The following is a 23,892-nucleotide window of genomic DNA, read 5'->3' as shown; positions in this document are numbered from 1 at the left end:
GGGGAGAGCAATAGGAGGGTTTAAAGAGGTGGGAAAAGACATTGAGACTCATGAAGACAAGACAGGAGGGCAGTTTGTGACAGTGACCCTGACCCTCAAGACGGGCATCAGTCCCTGCACCGGTAGCACCAGAAGAACTAAGGCCAAGGTCTCTGACTTCATATAATCCTAAGCATTAAGAGGGAGTTAGAAGTAATTTAGTCTAGACCCTCCCCCTCCCCAAACAAGTGCAGAAATGCTGATCTAGCCACAGGACTGGCTTCAGAGGAGCCCTGACTCCTAACAGACTCCTCTTTCTTGGTACCTGGAGTTAGTGCTGGGGGGGCGGCGGGGGGGGGGGGAGAGGCACTGTCTACGGTGCTGACCGGCCCTCTCTCCAACCACAGAGCTTCAGGTAGGGAGCCAGCGAAAGCAGGAAGTCTCCAGCCAGCCAGCCAGCCAGCCATCCTCACTGAATTAAACCACAGAACCATAGAACTATCTGTTGCAGAGCTGGAAGGACCCATTTTTACTGACGAGGAAACTGAGATCCAGAAGAGGAAAGGGGCCTGCTAAGGTCACAGAGTTTCTGTCATCAGGCTGGGACAGGCCTGGAAATTGCCACTCTTTTCTACATACCACATATTCTCCCCTGGGGTCTGGGAAATTGCCTGGTTGTTATGTTGATATTTATACTGATGTTTGTTCAAAAAAACTGAGAGGGCAGGAAATGTGACCTCCTTCACCCCACTCTGAGCCTGGGCTGTGTATATGTGTGTGTGTGTGTGTGTGTGTGTGTACTCATGCCTAAGTATGTATTTGTGTGTGTGCATCGTATATATGGTTGTGTTTCTCTCTATGTGTGTGCACGTTTGTGTGATGGTGTGTGCATGTATGTTGGACAGAGGTATGCTCATTCTCAGCTGCTCCCACCGATTCCCTTCTCCCTTCATGGAGGCAGCCACTCTGCTCTCTGCGCGCCCACATCATGGGCTTTGGGATCTGAGCTATTTCCTTCCTGAGCTGATGCAGTGGAGATGAAGTTGCTTTGAGATCTGGGGAAGATTCAGGGCTTGAAGGCCCCTGTGAGAGCGAGGTATGAGAGTGGTCTTCCCAGCTGCAGTTCCTGCCCCCCCACACCCCCACTCCTGGGGCAGGCGGGGCAGGGCCGGGCCAGGAGGGGGATAGGCAGAAGGATGCCAGGCAGGGAGCCTTGGGCTTCATTGGCCATGACTGCTTCCAGCCCACGCTGGCCAAGGCTGTGAAGCCCCTTTCTGCCACTGCTCCGACTCTCCTCAAGTTTCCTTTCCTGTCCCCCCCAACCCCGTCCCCACCTTCGTCCTGCCCTTAGTCTGAAAAGTCACAGAAAGCTGACCAATCCGAACAAAGGCCAGACAGGCACCCACCAATTCCAGTAAAGGACAGGTCAGGGCAGCCCCCAATCCAAGTAAAGGGCAGGTAGAGGAGCCCACCAATTGGAGCAAAGGACAGACTGTCCTCTCTAAGCCCCCTGGGGAGGGAGCTGGGGGCGGACAGGGGCTGGGGATGCAGAGACCTGGGCTGCGGACCGGCTCTGCCTGACTCGCTGGCTGACCATAAATGGGACATTGCTTCTCTTTGACTCTCGGTCTCCTCATCCGTCAAATGAGGAGACTTAGCTGTCTCAAGCCTCGCCCCTCAGCAGAGCTCACTCCATCACCTTGGCCCCTCTTCTCCAACTTCCACAGCATACACACATCAGACTCACCAGAGCCCGAGAACCCCAGGGCTCAGCTTGCCTACCCCCCAGCCACCCCCCTCTGCCAGGCAGGAACAGACCTAAACCAGCACTACCTTCTGAGGCCCTGACCTGGGAGCCTCAGCCTGAGGAGCCTGAGTGGGCAGACTAAATTTGGGGATTATTTGGGACGTGAGCTCTTTCTCCCCTCTTTTAGTCTGCAGAATTGACCTCAAAAGGCCACAGTAGTCCACATGTATACTGTCTGCACAGCTGTCCCCCCGTCCCCACCTTCGTCCTGCCCTTAGTCTGAAAAGTCACGGAAAGCTGACCCATCTGAACAAAGGTCTGACAGGCACCCACCAATTCCAGTGAAGGACAGGCTTCTGAGCCCTGGCCCTGTGAATCCAGACGGAAATGGCTGCCCCTGTATGAACCTCTGTGTGCGCCTGGGCGGGGGGGGGGGGGGGGGGGGGGGGGGGGGCATTCTGCAGGTGTGCTGGGCACTTCTGTGGAGAGATGAAGGTCTGTGGCTCTGTGGCCCAGTGTAGCACGTGCTGGGGGGTGTGAACTGTGACCAGGAGTGCCTAAGTGTTAAAGGACAATTAATCCAAGGGGGGGATTCTAATGTTTGGAATTAGCAGCTTCTGATGTCCAAGGGCAGAGACTTATCTCCGTGACTAAAATGTGTCTTCATCCTTGAGCAGCGGGAGGGGCCGGAGGGAGGCTGGGGTTTGGGGAGAACAATGGCAAGTGAGCATTCGGGGAGAAAGTCCGCTGCTGCTGCCCACTCCTGGGAACACAGGACTCGGAGGCAGCGGCGATGAGGGGGAAGACCAGAGCCAAGAAGATGCATGGCCGAATGCAGGCGAATCCAGGCTTCTCCTGGATCCCAGCACAGGACTCCTCTGTGGCCTCTCTGAAAAATGGGCCCTGAGTCCATTCTTGCCCACCCTTAGGGACAGGCAGCTCACCTCCTCCCTCTCTCCTGGTGGCCTCTGCCTATGTGGTGTGGCTCTGCCTAGAAAAAGGTCCTTCATCCCACTGGGCCAGGGCCAGCGTCCTTCAAACCTGTTGGTCTCCAGCCTGTCCCTGGGGCCACAGAGTCCTGTCTTGCTGCTCAGGAGAGCCTGAGAGATTGGAGCCAAAGATGGAGACCCATGGGTCAGCTCTGCTGTAGGCTGGGCACCCCCAGGTTCTCTGGTCTCAGCCACGGTAGAATGGACTCAGGGCCCATTTTTCAGAGAGGCCACAGAGGAGTCCTGTGCTGGGATCCAGGAGAAGCCTGGATTCGCCTGCATTCGGCCATGCATCTTCTTGGCTCTGGTCTTCCCCCTCATCGCCGCTGCCTCCGAGTCCTGTGTTCCCAGGAGTGGGCAGCAGCAGCGGACTTTCTCCCCGAATGCTCACTTGCCATTGTTCTCCCCAAGACTTGGTTTCTAGTTCCCTCCTTACATGGGTTACCTGTGAATGGGTCTCATCTTGTGCTTACTTGGGATACAATGCACTGGGGATGATCTAATCCACCTACAGAAGGGGCGGAACTGTCATCTTCCCTGTTCGGGTTAACAGATCTTTATTAATATGGCCTGCAGTTTCAGCATTTTAATTATTACCAGCCACACATACACTGTGGGCTCATGCAGCACTCGTGGTTCACTAAGATTCTCAACCTCATAACATTTTTACATGAACGGGGGCCAAGCCATGTGTCCTTCGTCCTATGGTTCATCATTGTGCTTTTTGGACACAAACCCGGCCGTCCCAGAAGAGAACTTCCAGGGCTAGCGGGAGGGCACGGCTGAGTGGGCCGTATGAGTCATGAGCCTGCCTTGGCCCCGGGTCCCCCGTTCCATTACCTTTCTTTTTGATCCCTGTGGCTCAGCCAAGTTAATAGAGTGAGAAGCACGGACCTTTTTTGTCTCTGTTCCGGCTCTGCAAGGACAGGGCCTGTTCCTGGGACTCGAAGGCTGTGAGGCAGGCAAGGCTGAACTCTCCTTCGTCCTCTGTCTTGCTAGGGGCTGGCCCAGCTGTGTTTCTCCCACCTTGTGGGCTCATGTACCCCTTGGACTCTCGCTACTCCCAACCCAGGGTACAAATTGGGGGGTTTTTTGCTTGTTTATTTTGCTTTGTTTTAATATGGAAGGTTGTGCTTTCCCTACTATGCCAGAGTTGTCCTTGGCTAAAGAACAAGAGGCCTGGGGGCTAATCTAGACTTGACCTCTTGACTTACTGTGAGCACTTTGCTAAGCCCCTGACCCTTCTCTGAGTCCCCTTTCCCCATCACTAAGATGAGTGGACTTGGACACATTAGGGCCTTAAGACTTGTTGGATTCTGAGATTTTAAGATGCTGGGATTCAAGTGTCTGAGAGCCTTGGGCTCTGGTTTAAGTTAAGTTTGTACTCCTAGCTGCCTGGGCAGATGGGGCTGTCCTGGCCTGCCTGGGAAAAGCCCTCACTGCCCTTTCCTCTCTTCCAGGATGCTTTGCTGAGTCTGGGCTCCGTCATCCACATTGCGGGCTTCCAGCGGGCTGTCAAGGAAGCCCTCTCGGCCGTGCTCCCCAAAGTGGTAGGTGCCTTGCCCCATGTTTCCCCCCACCCCCCAAACCTTTGCCCAGCTCCTTGCTGTACCTCACATAGTGTTGAGAAGGAAGGAAGAGGCAGGGTCCCTGCCCAGAGGGCTCTCGTAGGAAAGCGACGGTTTTGGATAAGTGTTCTGAGAGGGGATCCTGAAAGAGAAGGGCTGAAGCTAAGTCCCAAAGAATGAACTTACATAGGAATTCTGGAATGTCAGAGACAGAAGGGGACTTAGAGCTTAACTGGAAAGATCATGTCTCAAATAATGGAAAGGATTCCCCTACGATAATAGCTAGAACATAGTGGAGTCAAGTGGGCTTTGGAATATGTAGCAGAAGAGGTTGAGGGTAGACATGCAGAAGAACTTCCTTGATGCCAAGTCCAAGAAGAGCTGCAGTGAGAGGCATAGCTTTGTTGAATGAGTCTGTGTGAAGGTAAAGTGCCTGGAGACAGGAGGCTGGACAAGATGACCTCTAGAAAACTTCAGGCTTCTCTCTGACCTATCCCAACACCACGGATGATTGCAGATTGGGGGCAGGTGGAGGGTGGCTGCTTGGGCCCATGGTCACCTGGCCCCCTTCGTTGTCTGGGCCCAGAGTGCCTTGGTGAGGGGCCTGTGGCCCTGGTAAGCTGCCCCAGGCCATTCCTCAACCTGGCTCCGTTGGCCACTGCTCACCCCTTAGGCAGTAGGACGAGCAAACTGCCCCTGAGACCTGAAGCAGCTGTCAGCCTGGTGGGGGGATCTGAACCCGCCAAAGGAGCACGGAAGACTTCCTGGAGGAGGAGATGCCTCATCTGGGTCCCCATAGCCTGGAATCTCCTCTTCCCTACTCTAGACACCAGCCAAGGGCAGCCTCTGCCAAAATGTGACACCCCTCACCCCCCCCACTCCCCACCCCCACCCCTGCAAGTCTACCATATCTGAATCTGCTTGATTAATGAACCTCCAGAGGCCCAGAGAGGGGGGGTGCCTCACCCAAGGTCACACAGCATGACAGGGACAAATGGGGCTTGGCACCTAAGCATCTCCATTCTCTCTCCTCATCTCTGCCTTCTCAAACCTTCTAGAAGTTCAGAGCCCAGGAGGAGGGCTGATGAGTGAGCTTTACTGAGCGTGAAATTGGTAGGAAGTGGGTGGTGTGTTGGCACCCAAAAATAAATCCTCCCAGAGAAGGACAGGACTGAGGCAACATCTGGCCTGGGATGGAGAAACATCTGGAAAGGAGGGGGTGGGGAGGTTGGCAGGTCAGCATCTACAAGGCTGTCCTGGGGCCTTCTGTGGCCATTGGGGCTGCCCTGAGAGGGCTAAGGAGGAGGTGACTAGTTAGGTCTTCCCAGGCAGGCTTCCTGGTGGTTGTGTCAGTACAGATGCCCTGAACTGGATTAATTGTGTCCCCAGAGCTGGGGGCTTGGAAGACAGCTGTGGTCCAGGCGATCAGGTTCCTGGGACGGTGGGACATGTCTACCTTAGCTCATCCAAGAGACCTGTATGAGCTAAGGGAGGGAGCCCTGACTTTGGGGAGCTGGTTGAACGGAGGGTCTCAGCACACCCCCTCTCCAGGAGGGGTCCCTCCTCCCCCCATCCACATGGGAAGTGTGATCTGCCCCCAGTGAGGGGCGGGTAGATGAGAGGTCTCCACTGCCCACAGGGAGTGGGGGGAGATTGGAGGTCTTCTCTGCCTCCAGGGAATGAGAGTCTCGAGGGCCCACAGGGAGTGGGGGGAGATTGGAGGTCTTCTCTGCCTCCAGGGAATTCGAGGGAGTCTCGAGGGCCCACAGGGAGTTGGGGGAGGGTTGATGGGAAGGGTCTGCTCTGCCCCTAGGGAAGGGTGAGGAAATGAGACTGTTTGCCCCCTGAGAAGGGAGGGGAGATGAGAGGGTCTGCTCTGCCCCCCAGGGAATGGAGGTGGGGAAGATGGGAGGGGTCTGGCCTGCCCTCTGGAAGTGGGGGGAGATGGGAGATCTGCTCTGCCCCCAGAGAAGGGAGGGGAGATGGGAGAGTCTTCTCTGTCCCCGGGGAGTTGGAAGGCGGGGAGATGGGAGGCGTCTGCTCTGCCCCCGGGGAGTTGGAGGGAGGACTGGCAGGGTTCCAGTCTGCCCCCAGGGAGTGGGGGGAGATGGGAGACCTGCTCTGTCCCCAGAGAAAGGAGGGAGATGGAGGGGGGAGGGGTCTCCACACCCCCCTCAGCGAGGAGAGCCGCCAGCACCTGGCTTCCTCATCAGCACCCATTGTGGCAGGCGGGCCCGAATGCAGATGGTGCTGATGTGTCTGCGATGGCTCCCTCCTTCTCTCCAATAAACTCAGCTAATTTTAACCCAGAGGGCTGAGAGTGAGGGGGTGGGAGGCAGAGGGACATCCGGAAGTGATGAGGATCTGTCCTCCCCGCCTCCCCAAGCCCAGTGTAGCCGCCTCTCTCTGCCAGGGCCAGGCTCTCCGTGTGAGCCTGGGTGCTGGGGTGGGGGGTCTCTTAACCTCTTTGGGCCAGATCCCTCAGGCCCCTCCCAGGCTGCGGCAAGGGCCGGAGGACCAGAAGGAGGAGAGGCCTCCCTCCCACTGATTTCTCCATCCCTGAACTCCCCGCCTAGACCCTTCCCCTGAAGGACAGGGGGCCTCCAGGCCTGGCCTGTGCCTGCCCCTCTCACTGCTCTCAGGCCCTATCATCCTCAGCCCACACCACCAATGAACTGGCTCCCATTCTCTGGCCGTAGGACTGAAACAACTCCTGGGGCTGGGAGGGCAGGGGCAGCCAAAGACAGCAAGAGTGGCTGGCAGGATTGTGGACACTCACAGTGGTCGAAGGGCAACGGCTTCGACTGGATTCCATGCATACCGGGGGTGGGCCTTCAACACCCAGCTCCAATGTCACCTCCTCCAGAAGCCCTCCCTGATAGCATCAGCAGAGAGGAGAGTCCTCCCTCGCCCTCCCAAGAAAACAGTGTCCCTCAGGATACCTAGCTGGGCATGTGGGGGCCCCCAGCTGGGCAGCGCTGGTCTCTGTGTCTCCCTCCCTCCCAGAGCGTGGGGCCGTGGGGCGCCCGCTGAGGCTGTGCTGTTGGGAGTTGGTTATGGATCCCTCGGGCGGCCAGTCCTGCGTGGAGGGGATGTGGCTTTTCACCCATGGGTCAGTGAGGGCAACCGCTTCTGCCAAGACGTGGCCTAGAACCGAGGCCAAGACTGCTCTGGGCCCTTGGGGAAGGCACATTGACAATCTGAAGACTTGACAAAGCTTTGAAGAGAGCTTTGATCTCACTCTAGGGAGCAATCATTCCAAAATACGCACCTGCTCTCCTCTCTCAGGGCTCACAGCAGCCTCCTCCCCAGCTCTGTTTCTAGGCCCTGCTGACCCCAAGGCCACCTCCTGGGCCCCCTGCCTCCACTGTCAGCTCCATAAATGCTCTGTGCTCTTTACACTGCTTATCTGCGACTCGGCCCAGGCCCAGAAGCCATTCTTCTATGCCTCACCCATTCCCCAAATGTGTCTAATTTTCACTGCAGTTACAGCTTCAAGATCACTTCCTCCAGGGAGTCCTTCTGGCTTCAGTCACAGTGTGTGGTTTCTTGTAGAATTGTTTGTGTCTCTGAGGTAGGGGGGAAGCTTCCAGGGCATTCTAAGCCCCTCCTACCATACAGCCCTGAATGGACCACTCTTACGGTTTGCTGAGGCTGGAGTCACAGCGGGGAAATATCTTGGCGTGGGTGGTGGGTGGGATTTGTCTGCACTTTCAGCCCTTTAGACTCTCTCCCCAGCACCTTAGATTTGGGGTGATAGACAAGGAAAGCCAGCAGGTGGCTCCTGGCTGCCCAGAACCCCTCCAAGAGGAGAGGCTGAGGTGTAAGTTCATAAAGGAGTTTTCCCACCCTGGCAGCAAGTTAGAATCACCTGGGGAGTAAAAACAGATGCTTGAGCCCACTAACAGAGGATCTGTGACCTTGTCACCCAGATCCGCGTCTGCACTGGGACAAGGCAGCTGGGAGGGCTCTCCGCAGGATCTCACGAGCACCTTCTGTCCTAGGAGACTGTCTACACCTACCTGCTGGATGGGGAGTCCCGGCTGGTGTGTGAGGACCCCCCCCACGAGCTGCCCCAGGAGGGGAAAGTCCGGTGAGCCATTCTGTACCCTATTGCCTCTCCTGCAATCGAGGATCTCAGGCCTGGGAGACCTTCCAAAGTCATCCAGTCTGACTTTCCCCAACTGCCCTTGACCTCAGCTTCCCCGCCAGCTGGGTCACTGGACCCACTTGGCTGGGTCACTGACTCCCCATAGAGGGGAGAACCAATGTCTTTTCTCGTGTTGTGTTGGGGCAGTGCCCAGCACAGGGCAAGTGCCCACTGGTAGATTTTCTTCTAGAAACCTAGAGAGCTCTTCTGAATTGCAGCAGCCTCCTCAGAGCCCAGTCTCAGAAGGTCGGAGCTACAGCTTATCATTAGACCCCCAGCAGGCTCTGAGAACGGCCGGGGAGCTTCTCACCGCATCACAGAATGCTGGACCTGTGGGAGCACATGGTGTGAACCCGGTGTCTGAGAGCAGGGAGATCAGAGACAGGTGTCCTGCTGTGGGTTCTGAGCCCCAGTGCCTGGGTTCAAATCCCACTTCCCTTTTACTAGCTGTATAACCTAGGGCAAGGCACTCAGCCTCTCTGGGCCTCAGGGTTCTCGTTTGTAAATGACAATAATGATTAGTTACTTATCTCGTAGGCTTGTTTCGAGGATTAGATGAGTTTAACACAAGTAAAGCACTTAAAACTGCATCCATTAGAAACGCTAAGTATCTGGTTTTGTTTTTGTCAGGATGGAATGTTGGAATCCCTGACACGAGGCACAGCGGGCTCGGTGCTCTATGGTCCCCTGATACTTCTGAGCCTATTGAATTCCGCCTCCTTATCTTCCATCATGAGACGTGTCCAAGGCCACATACCTGGTGTGAGACAGAGCCAGGCCTGCGACACCGTCTCCTGGCTCCTGGCCATTCAGGGGACAGTCAGGGGAAATGGAACTCGTCAGATGAGAAAGTGTTGACAGGCAGGAGCGCTGGTCCAGAGGAGGTCAGGCCGCAGAGGACATGGTCACTGCCTTCTCAGCACCGCAGGGCCAGCGTGGGCCCAGGGAGCTGGGTCGGGAGCTGAGGGCTGAGTGGGCACCAGTGGGGGTGTTACTAGAAGGCAGCACTCCAGTCCCCGGGGGACGGCTTTTCCTACAGGCCAAGTCGTCCAGGAATATGGCTTTTTCAGGTAGTGGCTGAGGCCGGCAAGACGCTCCCCTTTCACAGAGCTGGTGGAAAGAATTGCTGTTTGCGGCTGCTAGAGGTCCTGGTGCTGGGGATGCTGGTGGTCTTGAGGCCCCTCCCGGCACTTGGGACCCTGAATTCCAGGATGCTGGCCTCTTTCCAACCCTTCCCCCTGGGAGCGGCTGGTGCCTCTCCAACAACCCAGAGCCTTCTCACCTCCTGTTCTCCCATTTGGCTCCCCTAGGGGATGGGTGGCGGGTGACACTCTCCCCTTCAGCATCTCCTGACAACTCCTTCCCTCGAGGACTGTGTGAACCAAGCCAGCCGTGCCCTTCTCTGGTTGCCACCGTCCCATCTGTAAGATGGCAGGATAGGCCTGGCAGGTCTTCGGAGTCTTAAGGAAAAGAATGCTTATTATATCCCCGTTCCTCCTCGGAGCCAGCAGCCCTACTGCTAAGAGCTTTGCTTCATATAAGTTTGCTCCATCCAGGAAGTTTCCTTCAAGTGGCTGGGGAAGGCCTTCCTGGGAGAGGGACGCAGGACCTTGGGCTCAGACGGCAGGAGGGGAGCATCCTGCTGGGTGTGCTCTGCCCCTTCTGGGCCCGAGAATGCTCCCCTGAGGCTTTCTGCTGTGAGGAGGGGTGGGAGGGGGTGTCTTCGGTCCAGGCATCTTGGAGAGGTCTCAGATCTGCACCTCTCAGGATCCCTCAACCACCGCCCCCACCTTCAGATTCAGTAAAGCTTTTGGAAAAGATAAGGAAGAAAAAAAGGCAATTAAAAGAGAATGTTCCAATGCAATTAGCCCAGAGTTCAGTGGAGATGGAGAGGTGAGTGAGTACCTGCTAGAATACAGGGCTCAAATCCCAGGAAGAGGCTAGCAAGGGGCAAGAGGCGTGAGGCAGCCCGTGTCCCGGGGACACAGAGATCAAAGCTCATTCAGGCCAGCAAGGATTAGGGGTGAAGGTTTAGGTCCGTCCTCTCTTCTGAAATCTGTGCTCTGCCATACCCCTTGAGAAAAATACTTCCCTTCCGGCTTCAGTCTTTTTGTATAAAATGGGTGAGGCTGGGTACAGGGTCCTTCGAACGGTGACCTCTGTGATTCTGGCCCCAGCAGGAGACGGGGGAGCTGCCTCAGGCTAAGGTGGAGCCCGAGGCTCTGGCTGTGCCCAGTGGAGGGGGCACCGCTCGGGAAACCCTGGAGGGCTGGCAGGGCTGGGAAACGGCACAGGTGTGAATAGAGGTGGGGCATAAAGACAGATAAGGCCCCGGGAGGAAGAGGACAGGCTTAGCGTGGTGTGAGGGCGGCAGGGGAGACAGCGCAGGGGGGATAGAGAGGCCCCTCCTGCCACTGCCCCCTCCCCTCCGTGGGCTCGCAGGTGCCCAGTCTCATCCCCACGGTGTGTTTTGGGTTCCCTACCCCCTCATGCTGGCTCACGCCCTCTTCTCCTGAGCAGAGTCCTTCCCTGTGCGGCTCCACCTCAACCAGCCACATTTCCCTGATCTCCTGAGGCCCAGCCGGAGGCGCTCTAGGAGGCCTGCTCCATAGTTGCCCCAGCGCTAAGGAGGATCCGGTTTCCAGAAAAGGTGTCTGGGCCGTGGTGGCCTCCCTCAGGGATGGGTCTTTCCACCAGAAGAACCGTGGGCTGGGAGTCGGGAGACCTGGGACCCAGGAGGGTGTGGCTACGACCCCCAGGCCAAGGAATCGCTCTGGGCCTCTGTGGGCTCCTGGGAGACAGCAAGATGGAACACTGCAGTGTGTGAGGGCTGGTCAAGCTCCGAATTCCAGGGGCTGGAGGGGAGAGGCTCCTGGAAGGCTGCCTGCAGGAGGGCCTTCCGGGAAATCTTCGTCTCCCTCATGCTGGTGCCCCTTCAATCTCCCAGCCTATTTCAGTCCCCAGCCCTGCCGCCTTCCTCCTCTTATTGTGTCTCCTGGATCTTGAAGTCTCTCATTACCGGCTGCTGGTTGCAGCGAAGTCTGGGGCCTTTCAGCTGCCACGGGGACACCACCGCCCACAGCAGCCCAGCTGCTTGTCCCTCCGCTACCGTTTGGGGGTCCCAGGGCCCAACCATGAGAAACTTCTTCCTCAGAGCTGACCTGGTCCTCTTGCACTGCAGAATCTGTGTGCTCCTCTGATTTGTATCAGGGACACAGGGAATAGTCTGTTCTCTGGAGTCTCACATTCTGGGAGAGGGAAGGGGAAAGGGAAGGGGAGAGGAGGGTCCAGGTCCTGGCCTGAATCATAATTTGTCTCCAAGAGAGATGAAAAGTCAGGGCGAGATTGGGGCTCTGGGGGGTGGGGGGCGGGGGTGGGGGTGTTCACCAAAGAAGGGGCTCATAGAAGTGGAAGGGGGCCTGGGCACTCAGCTCTTTCCAGGCCATTGACCCTCCCAACAGAGAGCCTTTTTCTCTACTCTCGCCACTAAACAAATAATTGTTAAAGGGATGGAACCGTCATAAAGTCCACGCCCGTTCCTCTCCCCACTCTGTGCCCATCTGTCTTCACCGTCACTGGGGCAGCCATGACCACCCAGGCACCAGGGCTGGGTCATTAGCCTGCAACCTGGACAGCTGGTCCCTGGGCGTGGAGTCCCTCACCCCCCACCATCAGCCTGGCAGCTGGGGTAGGAGGACAGAGGAGTCAGGAGGGGAGATGAGGCAGGGCAGAGGGTCCTAAGTTGAGGGAGGAACCACTGGGGTGTGAGTGTAAAGCCCCCACCCCCATCTGGGTTGGGGAGACTCAGCATGGGCATTTCCCTTGGCCTTCCAGTCTGTGGGTGTCTTTAAAACCTCCAGGAAGACGACAGTCCTGGGAAGGGTGCAGCAGAAGAAAAGGGCTTGCTTGGGCATGGGCTGGGGTGGGCATGGCCTAGCACAGACCTGCCTGGGACTGTGGGTTGTGGCCGGGCCGGGGAGGGCAGGTTGCAGAGCAAGGTGCCAAGGTGTGGGGACTCCTGAGGGTTTAGGCCCCTTGGAGGCCCCCCAGTGCTCTGTGAGAGATCTGGGCTCAGTCAAGTTGATCTGCCCCAGCCCAGCCTCTCCTCATTGGTCCAGGGACAACTGAGACTAGAGGCCCTCACTGCCAGGATGTTTCCAGTCTCTTAGATTCTCCCTCTCCAGTGAGAGTTTTACCCAGCAGCTAAAGCGATCAGGCTGAAAGCAAATGTGACCTTCACCTTCCCCTACTCAAGTCCGTCCTGAGGCTCCCACTGCCATCAGGATCATGCCCAGCTCCTCAGGGCCCTCTTCAGCCTTGCTCCCTGCTGTCCAGCCACACTAACCTCCTTGCAGTCAGGCCATCCAGCAGACACACGTTCTTTCTCTCCTCTGAGCCTCGACACATGCGGTTCCCCCTGCTTGCACATCCTTTCTGGTCTGCCTTGATAACCTCTGCATGTTCTTTTTTTTCCTAAAGATTTTATTTTTTTATTTGACAGAGAGAGAAAGAGAGAGCACAAGCAGGGGGAGTGGCAGACAGAGGGAGAGGGAGAAGCAGGCTCCCCACAGAGCAGGGGGAGCCCAATGCGGGACTCGATCCCAGGACCCCGGGATCATGACCCGAGCCGAAGGCAGTTGCTTAACCAACTGAGCCACCCAGGCGCCACCTCTGCATGTTCTTTAGGACCCAACTCAGCATCGTGTCCTCCAGGAAGCCTTCTCCGACACTAATTCCATGCCAGACAGTTGTGAGAGATGCATGGGAGGTGATTCACCCATTGGATGGGGGAGGTGAGGAAGAGGGAGGTAGCTAGGACAGTTTGTGGACAAGCTACAAGGGACCAGGTGGGTGGTTGTGCCTCTTTGTGTGGTGGAGAGAACAAGTTCAGGTTGGGACTGGGTGCCTTTGACTATGTCAGGGACATCCAGGACAGGCTTCCAGGAGGCCTTTGGGTATCAGGGGTCTAGAGCTCATGAGAGTGGGGCTGGAGAGTCATGGGGCCATGAGCACAGAGGGAGTTTTGTGCAGAAGAAAGGCTGAAGGCAGACTCCTCTCTCAGGCTCCCGAGATGGGGTGGGATGGGGTGTGAGGCCAAGACAGCTTCTGGTCTGCCCAGGGGGGTGGGAGGGTGGAAAAGGGGGAGTGAGGGGTCAGTGGGATGAAGCTGCCAAGCTTACTGACCAGCAGCATAGAGACCAGCGCCACCTTGTGGTTGCCCAATAACCAGACTACAGGAGGCCAAGTGGCTGGGTGGGTTCAACAAGAGGCGGTTTGGCTGAGGGTCACCAAGGCGGGCCCCTGCCTCCAGGAAGCCCCAGTCTTTAGCAATTTGGTCATCAGGAAACGTGGCTGCATTGCCCTCCTGCCCCCCTAGATTCCTATTCCCTCCTGGGGTGTTTGGTACAGTTGGACAGCGTGGAGCCTCATGGTCCAGGGTGTGAGGGCTAGAAGGTAGGAGACACCACTGGTTCTTGTAGATTCTGAATCAAGAGGCCAAGAGTGAATGGATCCAGTTCAGAATGCTGCCTGACCTTTACCAAGATGCCCAGCCTCTTTGTCTTTGATTTCTCTAGAGGCTGTGATCTCCCAATCCGGAGACTTGGAGGCCAACCCCCTCTCTTTTCCTCATCTGGCCTTTGCTTGGCTCCCCTTAGTGACCCCACATGCACACACTGGCGTCCCAGCCCCCCAGGCTTCTCTTCTCATCAGGCCAGGCAGTTCCTACAAACACAATTAAGTGGAGGCAGCATGAGGGATGAGGAACCCAGGACAATTAATCATCGGGGAGGGACAGTTGGTGAAAAATCAGGCACTTAATTAAGCAGGAAGAGCTAGAGGCCAGGGGAAAGGTAGGTAGTATGTGTGGTGAGGGCAGATAGAAACTCATTCTTCCTACACCACCTCCCCTCCCTGCCCCTCCATCACACCTATGCCCATTCATACCAATCCCATTGGAAGCTCATACCCCCTCAGGTCTTTAGGAAGGTTCAAGCACACTAGTTAAAGAGTGTGGGCTCTGGTGCCAACTGCCTGGGTTCAAATCCTGACTCTACCACTTATTAGCCATGGGACCTTGGATAGGTTCTTAACCTCCACCTGAAAATGGAAATGATGATAATATTGAATTCATGGGATTGTGGGGAATTCTGAGTTAAACTATATGTGTTGCTTGGACTGTGCATGGCACATAGGGAATGTAGGATAAACTTTAGTTACGACAGCTACCTCTGGAGTCCTCCTGTGCTTAACACCACAAGTTGCTCTAGAATGTTTCCTTTTCCTTTTTATAGTTGACACACAGTATTATACTAGTTTCAGGTATATAGAATGGCTTTCTGAGGATGGAGATGGTTAGGATTCTACTCTCCTCCACACTCTTTCTCCCTGGGAGGCTCAGAGAGGTAGATCACTTGCCCAAGGTTGAGTAGTAGCCACAGCAGGATTTAACGTAGGCAGCCTAGCTCTGAGCCCTTGCTTTACTCGCTCTGGTGGACCTGCGCTGGGCCCCAGGGTTCCTGCAAGGGGCACCAGAGGCCAGACTGTGGCTGCCTGCCCCTCTGCATGGCGGGCCAGGGTTCCCATCTCTTTTATCTCATGTCCACCCTATGGCAGGTCAAATTGTCTAGATCCCTGCAGACGTGCAGGGTCCAGCCTGCTGGGTGTCCCCAGGTCGGGGCCTGCTCCTTTTTGATCCAGGGACTGAGAGGTGGGAGGGTATCCTCTTTTCAGAGAGGCTGTGCTGTCCCGGAAGCGGCTGGGCTGCAGCGGACTGGGCCCCGCGGACCTGCCGGGGAAGCCCTTGGCCAGGCTCGTGGCTCCACTGGCTCCTGACACCCAAGGTAAGGGCGGGGACCTGGGCAGGGGCAGGGGGGACTGTGCCCCTGCTCCCTAGATCACGTCTGTCTTCTATCCCTGTCTTCATCTCTGTCTCCTTCTTTCTCTTGCCCTGTGTCTCCAGCAATCCCTCCAACTAATTCTCTCTCTAAGGTGCTACTAACCTCTCTGAGCCTCAATTTCCTGATCTGTAAAATGGGGATGAGACAACCTACCTTGAGGGGGTGTTTTGAGGAGGAGCAAATGAGATGACGCATGTTAAGGGCCTGGCACGTACTAGGGCTCCGGGGCCAGTGGCCACAGTGTGCTTGTGTCTGTTGCTAGATGGCCTGCAGTGTTGTCATGCTCTCTCTGTCACTGTCTCTGTTTTTCTTTCTCTTCCTCTCCACGCCCCCTGTCCGCCATGTCTCTCTGCCTCATGTCTCAGTCTCTCTAGGTCTCTGTCCTCTGTCTCGATGTGGAAAATGCACAAGACTGGGAGTCAGGAGACCTGACTTGCTGTGTGATCTTGGGCAAGTCACTTCCCCTTTCTGGACCTCAGTTTCCCAATCTGTAAAATAGGGGTGCTCAGCCTTACCTGCTTCCTGCCCTCTCAGGGTTGCTGGGTGGGGGGCTCACAGAAGAGTTGTGAAGTGAGGGGGCTTCCTTCCATGCAGGGGACATTGCTGTGGTTGTTCTGTTGCTGCCTCAGGACCCCCTGTCTCTCTGGGTCTCTGGGTCTCTCTGTGTCTCTGTGCCAGCCTCTCTGTCTGTGTCTTCGTCTCCCTCCCTGGGGCTTGGCTCTGTATCTCTGAGCCTCGTTGGCCCCGCAGGACCACCTCATTGCCCTCTCCCCCTCAGTGCTGGTCATGCCGCTGGTGGACAAGGAGGCTGGGGCTGTGGCAGCCGTCATCTTGGTAAGAACAGTGTGGGGTGGGATGGCGGGGAGAGGAACAAGGGAGGAACAGCGGATGGAGCCTGTCTGGGGTGTGTGTGTGTGTGTGTAGAGCAGCAGGCTGGGCTGGAGTGTGGGAAATGGGGGTCTGGAAGGAGTCTGGACTTCTCCCACACCGCAGCCCTCCGCCCTACCTTGGATGGGCAGGACGAAGTCATTGGCCCAGTCAGCACCATTCAGAGACGTGTAGAAGCTCCATTTGCACTTCTCAGCCCCATCGGAGCTATCGGTGCAACCCTGACCTTGCTTCCTCTTTGGCATCCTCCCCGCTGGGTTAGGGGCCGAGGGGCTGTGTCCACAGAAGGCCCGAGAGACCCTGAGGAAGGATGGATGGCCATGGCGCTGACAAATAGAGACAGTGTGGCAAGGCCAGTCAGATTCCTGTGGCTGGAGCTCAGGAGCATGAGAGGAGGCCCACCGGGAGGGGCTGCCTGGGAAAGCATCCAGCCCCATGGCTGAGGCTGGCGCCGATGGGCGGGCTGCCTGGAGGGGGTGATGGAGGGGAAGGGCCTTCAGCGGCAAGGCGGGGATGCGCTGCCTGGGACGAGGCGGGGGGTGGGGGGCGGTGGGCAGTCAGGCTGGGAACCCAGGCCGGGGCCTGCCCTCTGCTGCCCCCTGGCGGAGCTCACCGGCTTTCTGCGCCACGGGCAGGGCTTGGCGGAGCCTAGTGGGGCTGGTTCAGCCGCTCTTTCAGGCCCTTCTCCCATACAGAGGCGGGCATTCAGAATCATTGTCCTGTCCTAGGAACCGAGGGTTGGCGCCCCCAAATGGCCATTATTGGGGGTCGGCTTCACCGAGGCAGCCACAGCCTCAATAAGGCCCAGACCTGGGGACGCGGACAGATGAAGAGGGGGTCCTCGTGCGCCCGTGGGACTCCTCCTGAGCTCATTAAAACGGAATTAAAGGTTTCGGAGGCGCCTGACCTTTCCGGAGCTGCTGGCGAGGGAGGGCCGTGGGAATGGAGGGGGGCGCCCGCGGGGAGAGGAAGGGAGAGGAGAGGAAGGAAGGAGTGCTTGGCTTGGTCTCCCCGGCGCCCCATCTGCCTGACTGAGGGAGCCGGCGGCCCCCTGGTTTCTCCTGCAAGCTGCTCCCCCACCCCCAGCTTCTGTTCCCGCAGGGGACGGATCTGCTGTTGGCACAGAGTTCTCAGCGCCGCTTCCCTCCCTCTTTTGGTCCCAATCTGTGCCAGAGCTGGTGGCTTGGAAGAGGAGCAGGGCTAGGGGCAATGTGCAGAGGTGGGCAGTGGGAGGTGGTAACTCGGTTGCCCACCTCCGTTGAGGGAGGAGAGTCTGGGGGTGCCAGGTTCCTGAGAAGGATTTCCTGTGGCGGGGCAGTGAGGGCCAGGTCAGAAGAGAAGCAACTCTGGCAAGAGTAGGAGGACTTTTGGAGTTTGTTCATCTTGCGGACACGAGGATATCTGCCATGACCGCTCACCTTGGCTCAGGTTGGGCCAGGGGTCCAGGCTTCCGCCTTCACCTGCAGGGACAAAGGCCTGTGTGTGTATGTGTGTTGTGTGCTGCCGAGGGGGAGGGGGCTGACGTTACTTAAATTTAGCGCACTCTGGCAAAACCCTGCTCTGGGCACCCATCCATCTGGGTGCTGGGGCAGAGAGAGGAGTGAGACCCATTTGTGCCTTCTAGAAGCTCCATCTGGGGGAAAGCAGGCACAACCTCAGACTACCAGTGGCCAAATGAAATAAATGCTGCTAGCAGGTGCTCTGGCGGCAGAGGCTGGAGCCCCGAGGGGTGCCTCATCGTGGAGGCAGCATTTGAGTGGGGCTTTGGGGTATAGGTAGGAGGTCGACAGGCAGCGAAGGAAAAGGATATTCTAGGCAGAGTAAACAGCATGAGCCAAGGCAGGGTGGGGAGAAGGTGGTTGGAAGAAGAGTGATCCTGGTGAGGCTGAGGTGTGGGGTGCACGCTGCTGAGCAAGATGCCACCTGGGGCTCTGGCTGCCAGGAGAGGGTCTCGACAACTAGCTGCCCACCTCCTCAAAGACCTGGGGCAGTTCTTCTTCTTCTTCTTTTTTTAAGAGCTCTTGAAATGTACTTATTCACAGCCTGCCTCTCCTCCAAGCCTGTGCCTCAGGTAGAAATGCACTTCCCCAGGACACCCCTCTCCGCATGCATACACATCTGATAGATCCTGTGTCCTGCTGGATCTCACATGCTTCCAGAGGCAGTGCAGGCAGCCCCTGACCTCCTAGCTGCAACCAGATCCTAAAGGCAGAGGGTACAAAGGGTAAAGGGGGTGCCACAGGGCAGATATTTGGGGAGGGCTGACTCACTAGCTCTAATCTCAACAAGCCCCATTCCTTTCTCTGAGTCTCTGTTCTCGGTATCCATTTATCCATCCTTCCATCTGTCCATCCATCCTCCCACCCATCCATCAATCGAAGACCTGTTTCTTGGGCATCACAAGGCATGGTGTGCTAGGTGCTCCAAACGGAGCAGGGACTGACCCCTGCCTTCACAGATCATGCAGTCTGGAGTGGTCGGGAGACAGACATCAAACAAGTGAGCCAAATGAGGATAGAATTGCAGATGATAGAAAATGCTGGCAAGGAAACAGGGAGCCCTGCAAGGACTATTGGGGCCTGATGGACGCATGGTCAGTGGACTGCTCTCTGAGGACTATGCGGGCCAGGTGCAGGGCTGCGTGGCTGCGGGCTGGGCGTCTGCAGCTTGCTGCTCAAGGTGCCTTGATTGCAGATTCTTCGTGTGCAAAGAGTCTTTAGCTCTATTCTTCAGTTCTGGGATGGTAAGTCCCAGGAGTGGGCGGCCCCTAGTCTCTGGCATTTGATGCATGATTTGTGCCCATTCCTCCCTCTGGTTCTGCCAGCCACACCAGCTCCTTACATGAGGATGAGGTGTTCATGCAATTAGCCATGTTGAACTTGGTGAGGGTGAGGGGTGTGAGGGCTGTGCTGGGCTTTCAACCCTCTCTGCAGCCCCAGTGCCCACTACTGAACTACTGAGTGTTCCCACTGGGCCCCAGACACACTCCCTGATTAGCAAGAGTAGGTGTGTGTTCCTGTGGCGAGCAAAAAGCCATGTGTGAGTGCTGGTGATTGTATGTTTGCATATGGGGGGCAGGAGTGTGTGCATGGCTCTTGGATATGTGAATCCAAGTATCCTGTGTACAGGTATGAATGTGCACACATGGATGGTGTATATGCTGTGAGTGTGGGTGTGTGGATGTCTTTGAGTCTAGAACTATACTCTGTGTGCTCACACGCCTGAGTAACTCCATGGGAAAGTGAGTGTATGGGCGGGTGCTGAGGGTTTTCAGGAGAGTGTATGTGGGCTTGTGCACAAGCTGGCTGGGGATGGGCTGAGGCAGCCCAGGAGCTCGCGCTGGGGTGGGATGGGGCCCAGTGGGTACGGGAGGACTTGCCTGTCTCCAGCCTTCTGAAGCTCTCAGTCAGTCTCCCAGCTCTCTGTTGGCACCAGGCGGTATTGCCAACCCAGGAACTGGTTGTCCCCACAGCCCTAGAGGGGTCCCGATCTTCCCTTCTCCTGAGAGATGGGTCCAGGTGGAAGGAACAAGAAGGATAACCTCCCCCATCTACTAACAGTAAAATACCAACATGTTTATGTAAGCCATACACAAATGAACCATGCCCCCAGCCTCTTTCAACTCCCTGTCCTGTGGGAGTCCTAGATGGGGGCACTTCGTCCAGAGCTTAACCTTCAACACCATCTTTGGTCCATAGATGCTAAAGTCTGCCATGGATCCCCAGTACAATGAAGCTAAAGTCCAATTCATTCGCCTTGCACTCAAGGTCCTTCCCCCTGTGGCACCGTGGATCCTACCCCTGCCCTGGTCCTCCTATCCCCATGCCACCTCCTAGCCAGCCCTGCCAGGACAACCCTGCCTGCAGCGTCCCCTCTCTTCAGGCTCCTCGTGTCCTCCCCATACTTCAGTGCCAGTTCTTGAAGCCTCCCCAATGCCCTCCCCCTCGGAGCCCCCACAGTCCTTAGGTTCCCACCCACACAGTCTGTCCTCTCCTACTTCCTCAGGTATGAGGTTCTGCACCCCACCAATTGCATCCCCCACTCCATCCCGCCCCAGCCAGACTGTGAGCTTTCCGAGAACCTGCTGGGCTCCTCCTCTCCATCTGCCCCAGGCAGGGGACCTAGAGCAGAGGCGGGCGGGGGCTGCTGCGTGGGGAAGGAAGGATGAAGGAGGGACCCCAGTGCAGGCACTGTGGGGAGCCCTGCAGGTGGTGAGCAGCTCTGAGTAGGCACAGGAAGCTGGTGACGCAGGTCGGGAGCCTGGCTGACAGGGCCTGCAGTGGGATCCCAGACTGCCACCCCCCACCCTCTCTCTCTCATTTTTCTTACCAAGCGCCCAAGCAGGGGTGGGGGAAGAGCCTTCACAAAGTATAGAAGATGGGCTAAGGGTATTCCTTGTGATTGACACAGGGACATTGGAGAGGGACAGGATGATGGAGGTTGGGGGGTGGGAGGGCTGAAAGTAGGTCCGGAGAGGAGAAGGTATGGGGCAGACAAGGGTTGGGAGTGGTTGGTGCTGTCCTGGACTCTGCCACTTTCTGCTGTGTGACCACGAGCAAGGCAATGCAACCTTTCCGGGCCTTGAACCATGCTCAGGGTGGAAGCTTGCCTTCTGGGCTGGTGAGAATCACATACACGTAAGGCAAGCACTTTATCACTCCATTCATTCATTCACCCATCCTTTCTCCCAAGTTCTTTAGGCACAGCAGATGCATCATAAATGTTGAACCTTTTCCCTTACTGCAGACTCAGGGGCAGCTCAAACCCCAAGTCTGAAATGATGGAGCTGGAGGCTGAGGCTAATACCACTGATTCCATAATCAGGGCCTAAGGGCTCCACGGGCTGGGAGATGGAAAAGGGTCCAAGGTCACCCCCCTTCCCTCACTAGACACCTTGATTGTGCTGTTGATGGGACAGTGTCTGAAAAGGCAGAGATCAGAAAACTTCTATTTCTTTGGATTAGCCCTAGAAGGCTTCCTGGAGGAAGGGATTTTCCCTGGAGCCGTCTCCTTGGTCAGGACAGGCTTATCATTGAGGCCCGCAGACTGGAGTGTGTATGTGTCAGTGGGGACAGGTGTGTGCTGGGCATGGGACAGGAGGCTAGGGGACGTCACAGCTGGTCCCCCTCTCATACTCCTTCAGGTGCACTGTGGCCAGCTGAGTGACAGTGAAGAGTGGAGCCTGCAGGCGGTGGAGAAGCATGTGAGTGGGGGTAGGGCCATGGTAAGATGCGGGCTGAAGACCCTCTTCACAACAGGTGGGAAGATGATCTGGCCAGGGAGCTGGACAGACCTGGGTTCCAGTCCACCATCTTTGGGCTATGTGACCTTGAGCAAGTCACTTAACCTCTCTGAGCCTCAGTTTCCCATCTGAAAAGGAGGATAAGGATAGCACTGACCTGTGTATGGTACAGTGAGATCAGGCAAGTCAAATACCTTGTCAATACTTAGGAAGGACTATGTACTTAATGATATTGAGGCTCTTTCCTGAGATCTTATGATTTTGTGACTTTAACAAGGACTTACAACTCCCCTGAGTGCTAGAGACACAAAGAAATCTGACCCTGCCCCGTCTAGTAAGAGCCTGGGGGCTAGCGGGGGAGACAAACCGTGTCCTTAGTTGTTCAAGGACCGAAGGACGCTCCTGGGGCAGTGGGAGCCCACAGGCGGGTGGAGCGCTAAGGGCTGAATTGTTTGGGACGGGGGTGGGGCGAGGGGCACCGCAGGACGAGGGAATGGTTTGAGAAAGGCGAGGGTCCCGAGGCGGCGAGCGCCGTACAGGTGGGACGAGTGACTCGCTGACCGCTCGGCTTGCCCCAGACCCTGGTGGCCCTGCGGAGGGTGCAGGCCCTGCAGCAGCGGGGGCCCGGCGCGGCCTCCGAAGCGGTCCAGAACCCCCTCGCGGGGGCGGCGGGAGACCAGAAGGGCGGCGTCGCGTACACAGACCAGGACCGGAAGATCCTGCAGCTGTGCGGTGAGGACCCCGCCCGGCCGGGGCCCCGGGGCAGGGACAGGATCTAACCTGGAAGGGACGCGCCTAAGGGGTGGGGCGCACCCAGGATTGGGGGAGCCGGATGGCAAATGGAAGGGAGGTCTATGGGCCGGGCCGGCAGGTGGAGCACCCTTGGGGAAGTCTATGAGCCTTCTGTCTGACCCGCGCCTCGCCACTGCAGGGGAACTCTACGACCTGGACGCCTCTTCCCTGCAGCTCAAGGTCCTCCAATACGTGAGTGCCCGTGCCTCTCCCCGAGGTGTTCCTCCAGGGCCCTAGGGCCCCGTGAGCCCCCCTTTTCATTCAGATTCCGGCGCCCCGCCCCCCTCCCCTCCTTATACATGAGGAGCCTCGGAGAGGTGAGAGGGTGGGGAGTGGGGGTGGCCCCAGACCCGCGGTCAGCCCATCTCTTTGTCCCCGCCTCTCAGCTGCAGCAGGAGACCCAGGCATCTCGCTGCTGCCTCCTGCTGGTGTCCGAGGACAATCTCCAGCTTTCCTGTAAGGTGAGGGCCCAGGTGCACTGCGGGGCGGAGCGGGGGCGGGGACCCCAGGTCTCCGAGGGGACCGGCCTTGCCCATCCTTTAACCGGTCCCGCCGCTCTGCCCGTCAGGTCATTGGAGATAAAGTGCTGGAGGAGGAAACCAGCTTTCCGGTGAGTCCTCCATCCATCCTTGGTGTTGGAGTCTGTGGGAGCAGTTAGGGCCAGCTAGGTGCTCCAGGGATCTGCCCAGAGAGACTGGGGTCTCTGCTAGAATCTCTTGGAATCTGATGGAATTATCTGGATCTTGGAATCTATTTAGAAATGTTGTGAGAGATCACAGCCTCTCATGAACAGGATCCATTAGGAGAGATTTCTTACAATCTATAGAAAGGCTTACTTGGGACCAGTTCACTTCTGTTGCAATATTTCTGGATCTGGCTCTCTTAGAATCTGTTGAGATCAATGAGAATCTTTGGAGTTTGCTTTTCTCTCTTCTAATTAGCGAAGACCCTAATGTCATCCAAAGGAGATTCTGGTCAAGAGCAGACCTTCCCTCCACCCCACCTTCCACCCCTGCCCAGCCCCCGCTCCAGTGTTGACTTTATCCACCGTTTGGACTTGCTAAAGAAGTTGCTGAAATTTCCAGACTCGGGAGGGAGGTTGAGTCTGAGGTCCCCGGACCTTGGAGAAAGCTAAGCCCTGACTCAGCCTCTCCTCGCTCCCCAGTTGACGACAGGACGCCTGGGCCACGTGGTGGAAGATAAGAAGTCTATCCAGCTGAAAGATCTCACCTCTGTAAGCCATGGCCTGGCTGGACAAGGCACAGGGATAGAGTTTCTGGGAGAAGGCAGCCTGGGAATGGGGGAGACAAGCCCCAGGGACTTTCTCCCAAGCCACCCCGCCGTGTATAGTGTTTCCCATCCCACAGGAGCCCCTTAGAGCCACCTGTTGCAGAGTGTGGTGGAGGGCTGGGCGACAGAAGCCCGCTCCCTCCCTCCGCCCCACCTGACACACCTCCCTTTTGCAGGACGATGTGCAACAGCTCCAGAGCATGTTGGGCTGTGAGCTGCAGGCCATGCTCTGCGTCCCTGTCATCAGCCGGGCCACTGACCAGGTGGTGGCCTTGGCCTGCGCCTTCAACAAGCTCGGAGGAGGCTTGTGAGTCTTGGTGGGGTGACGTGGATCAGGAGGTGGAGCTG

At 57.0% G+C, this 23,892-nt stretch overlaps 1 protein-coding gene across 2 annotated transcripts in view; it reads left to right on the top strand.

Annotated features, from left to right (window-relative positions):
* The window catches only part of PDE2A (phosphodiesterase 2A), a 91,150-nt gene that overhangs the window by 55,182 nt on the left and 12,076 nt on the right, over positions 1-23,892 (top strand). For both annotated transcript variants that reach the window (XM_032426928.1, XM_032426929.1), the window contains 11 exons: positions 4,176-4,265; positions 8,288-8,376; positions 15,166-15,275; positions 16,111-16,166; positions 21,364-21,423; positions 22,041-22,194; positions 22,394-22,446; positions 22,641-22,715; positions 22,823-22,864; positions 23,420-23,488; positions 23,721-23,851. In XM_032426928.1, the coding sequence (XP_032282819.1) occupies positions 4,176-4,265; positions 8,288-8,376; positions 15,166-15,275; positions 16,111-16,166; positions 21,364-21,423; positions 22,041-22,194; positions 22,394-22,446; positions 22,641-22,715; positions 22,823-22,864; positions 23,420-23,488; positions 23,721-23,851 (929 nt within the window). The remainder of the gene's footprint in view (positions 1-4,175; positions 4,266-8,287; positions 8,377-15,165; positions 15,276-16,110; positions 16,167-21,363; positions 21,424-22,040; positions 22,195-22,393; positions 22,447-22,640; positions 22,716-22,822; positions 22,865-23,419; positions 23,489-23,720; positions 23,852-23,892) is intronic.

Source organism: Phoca vitulina, unplaced genomic scaffold (assembly GCF_004348235.1).
Source record: "Phoca vitulina isolate PV1807 unplaced genomic scaffold, GSC_HSeal_1.0 scaffold36, whole genome shotgun sequence".
NCBI classification, from domain to species: domain Eukaryota; kingdom Metazoa; phylum Chordata; class Mammalia; order Carnivora; family Phocidae; genus Phoca; species Phoca vitulina.
The sequence above is the reverse complement of the archived record's forward strand: the minus strand, read 5'-3'. Positions and strand labels throughout refer to the sequence as shown.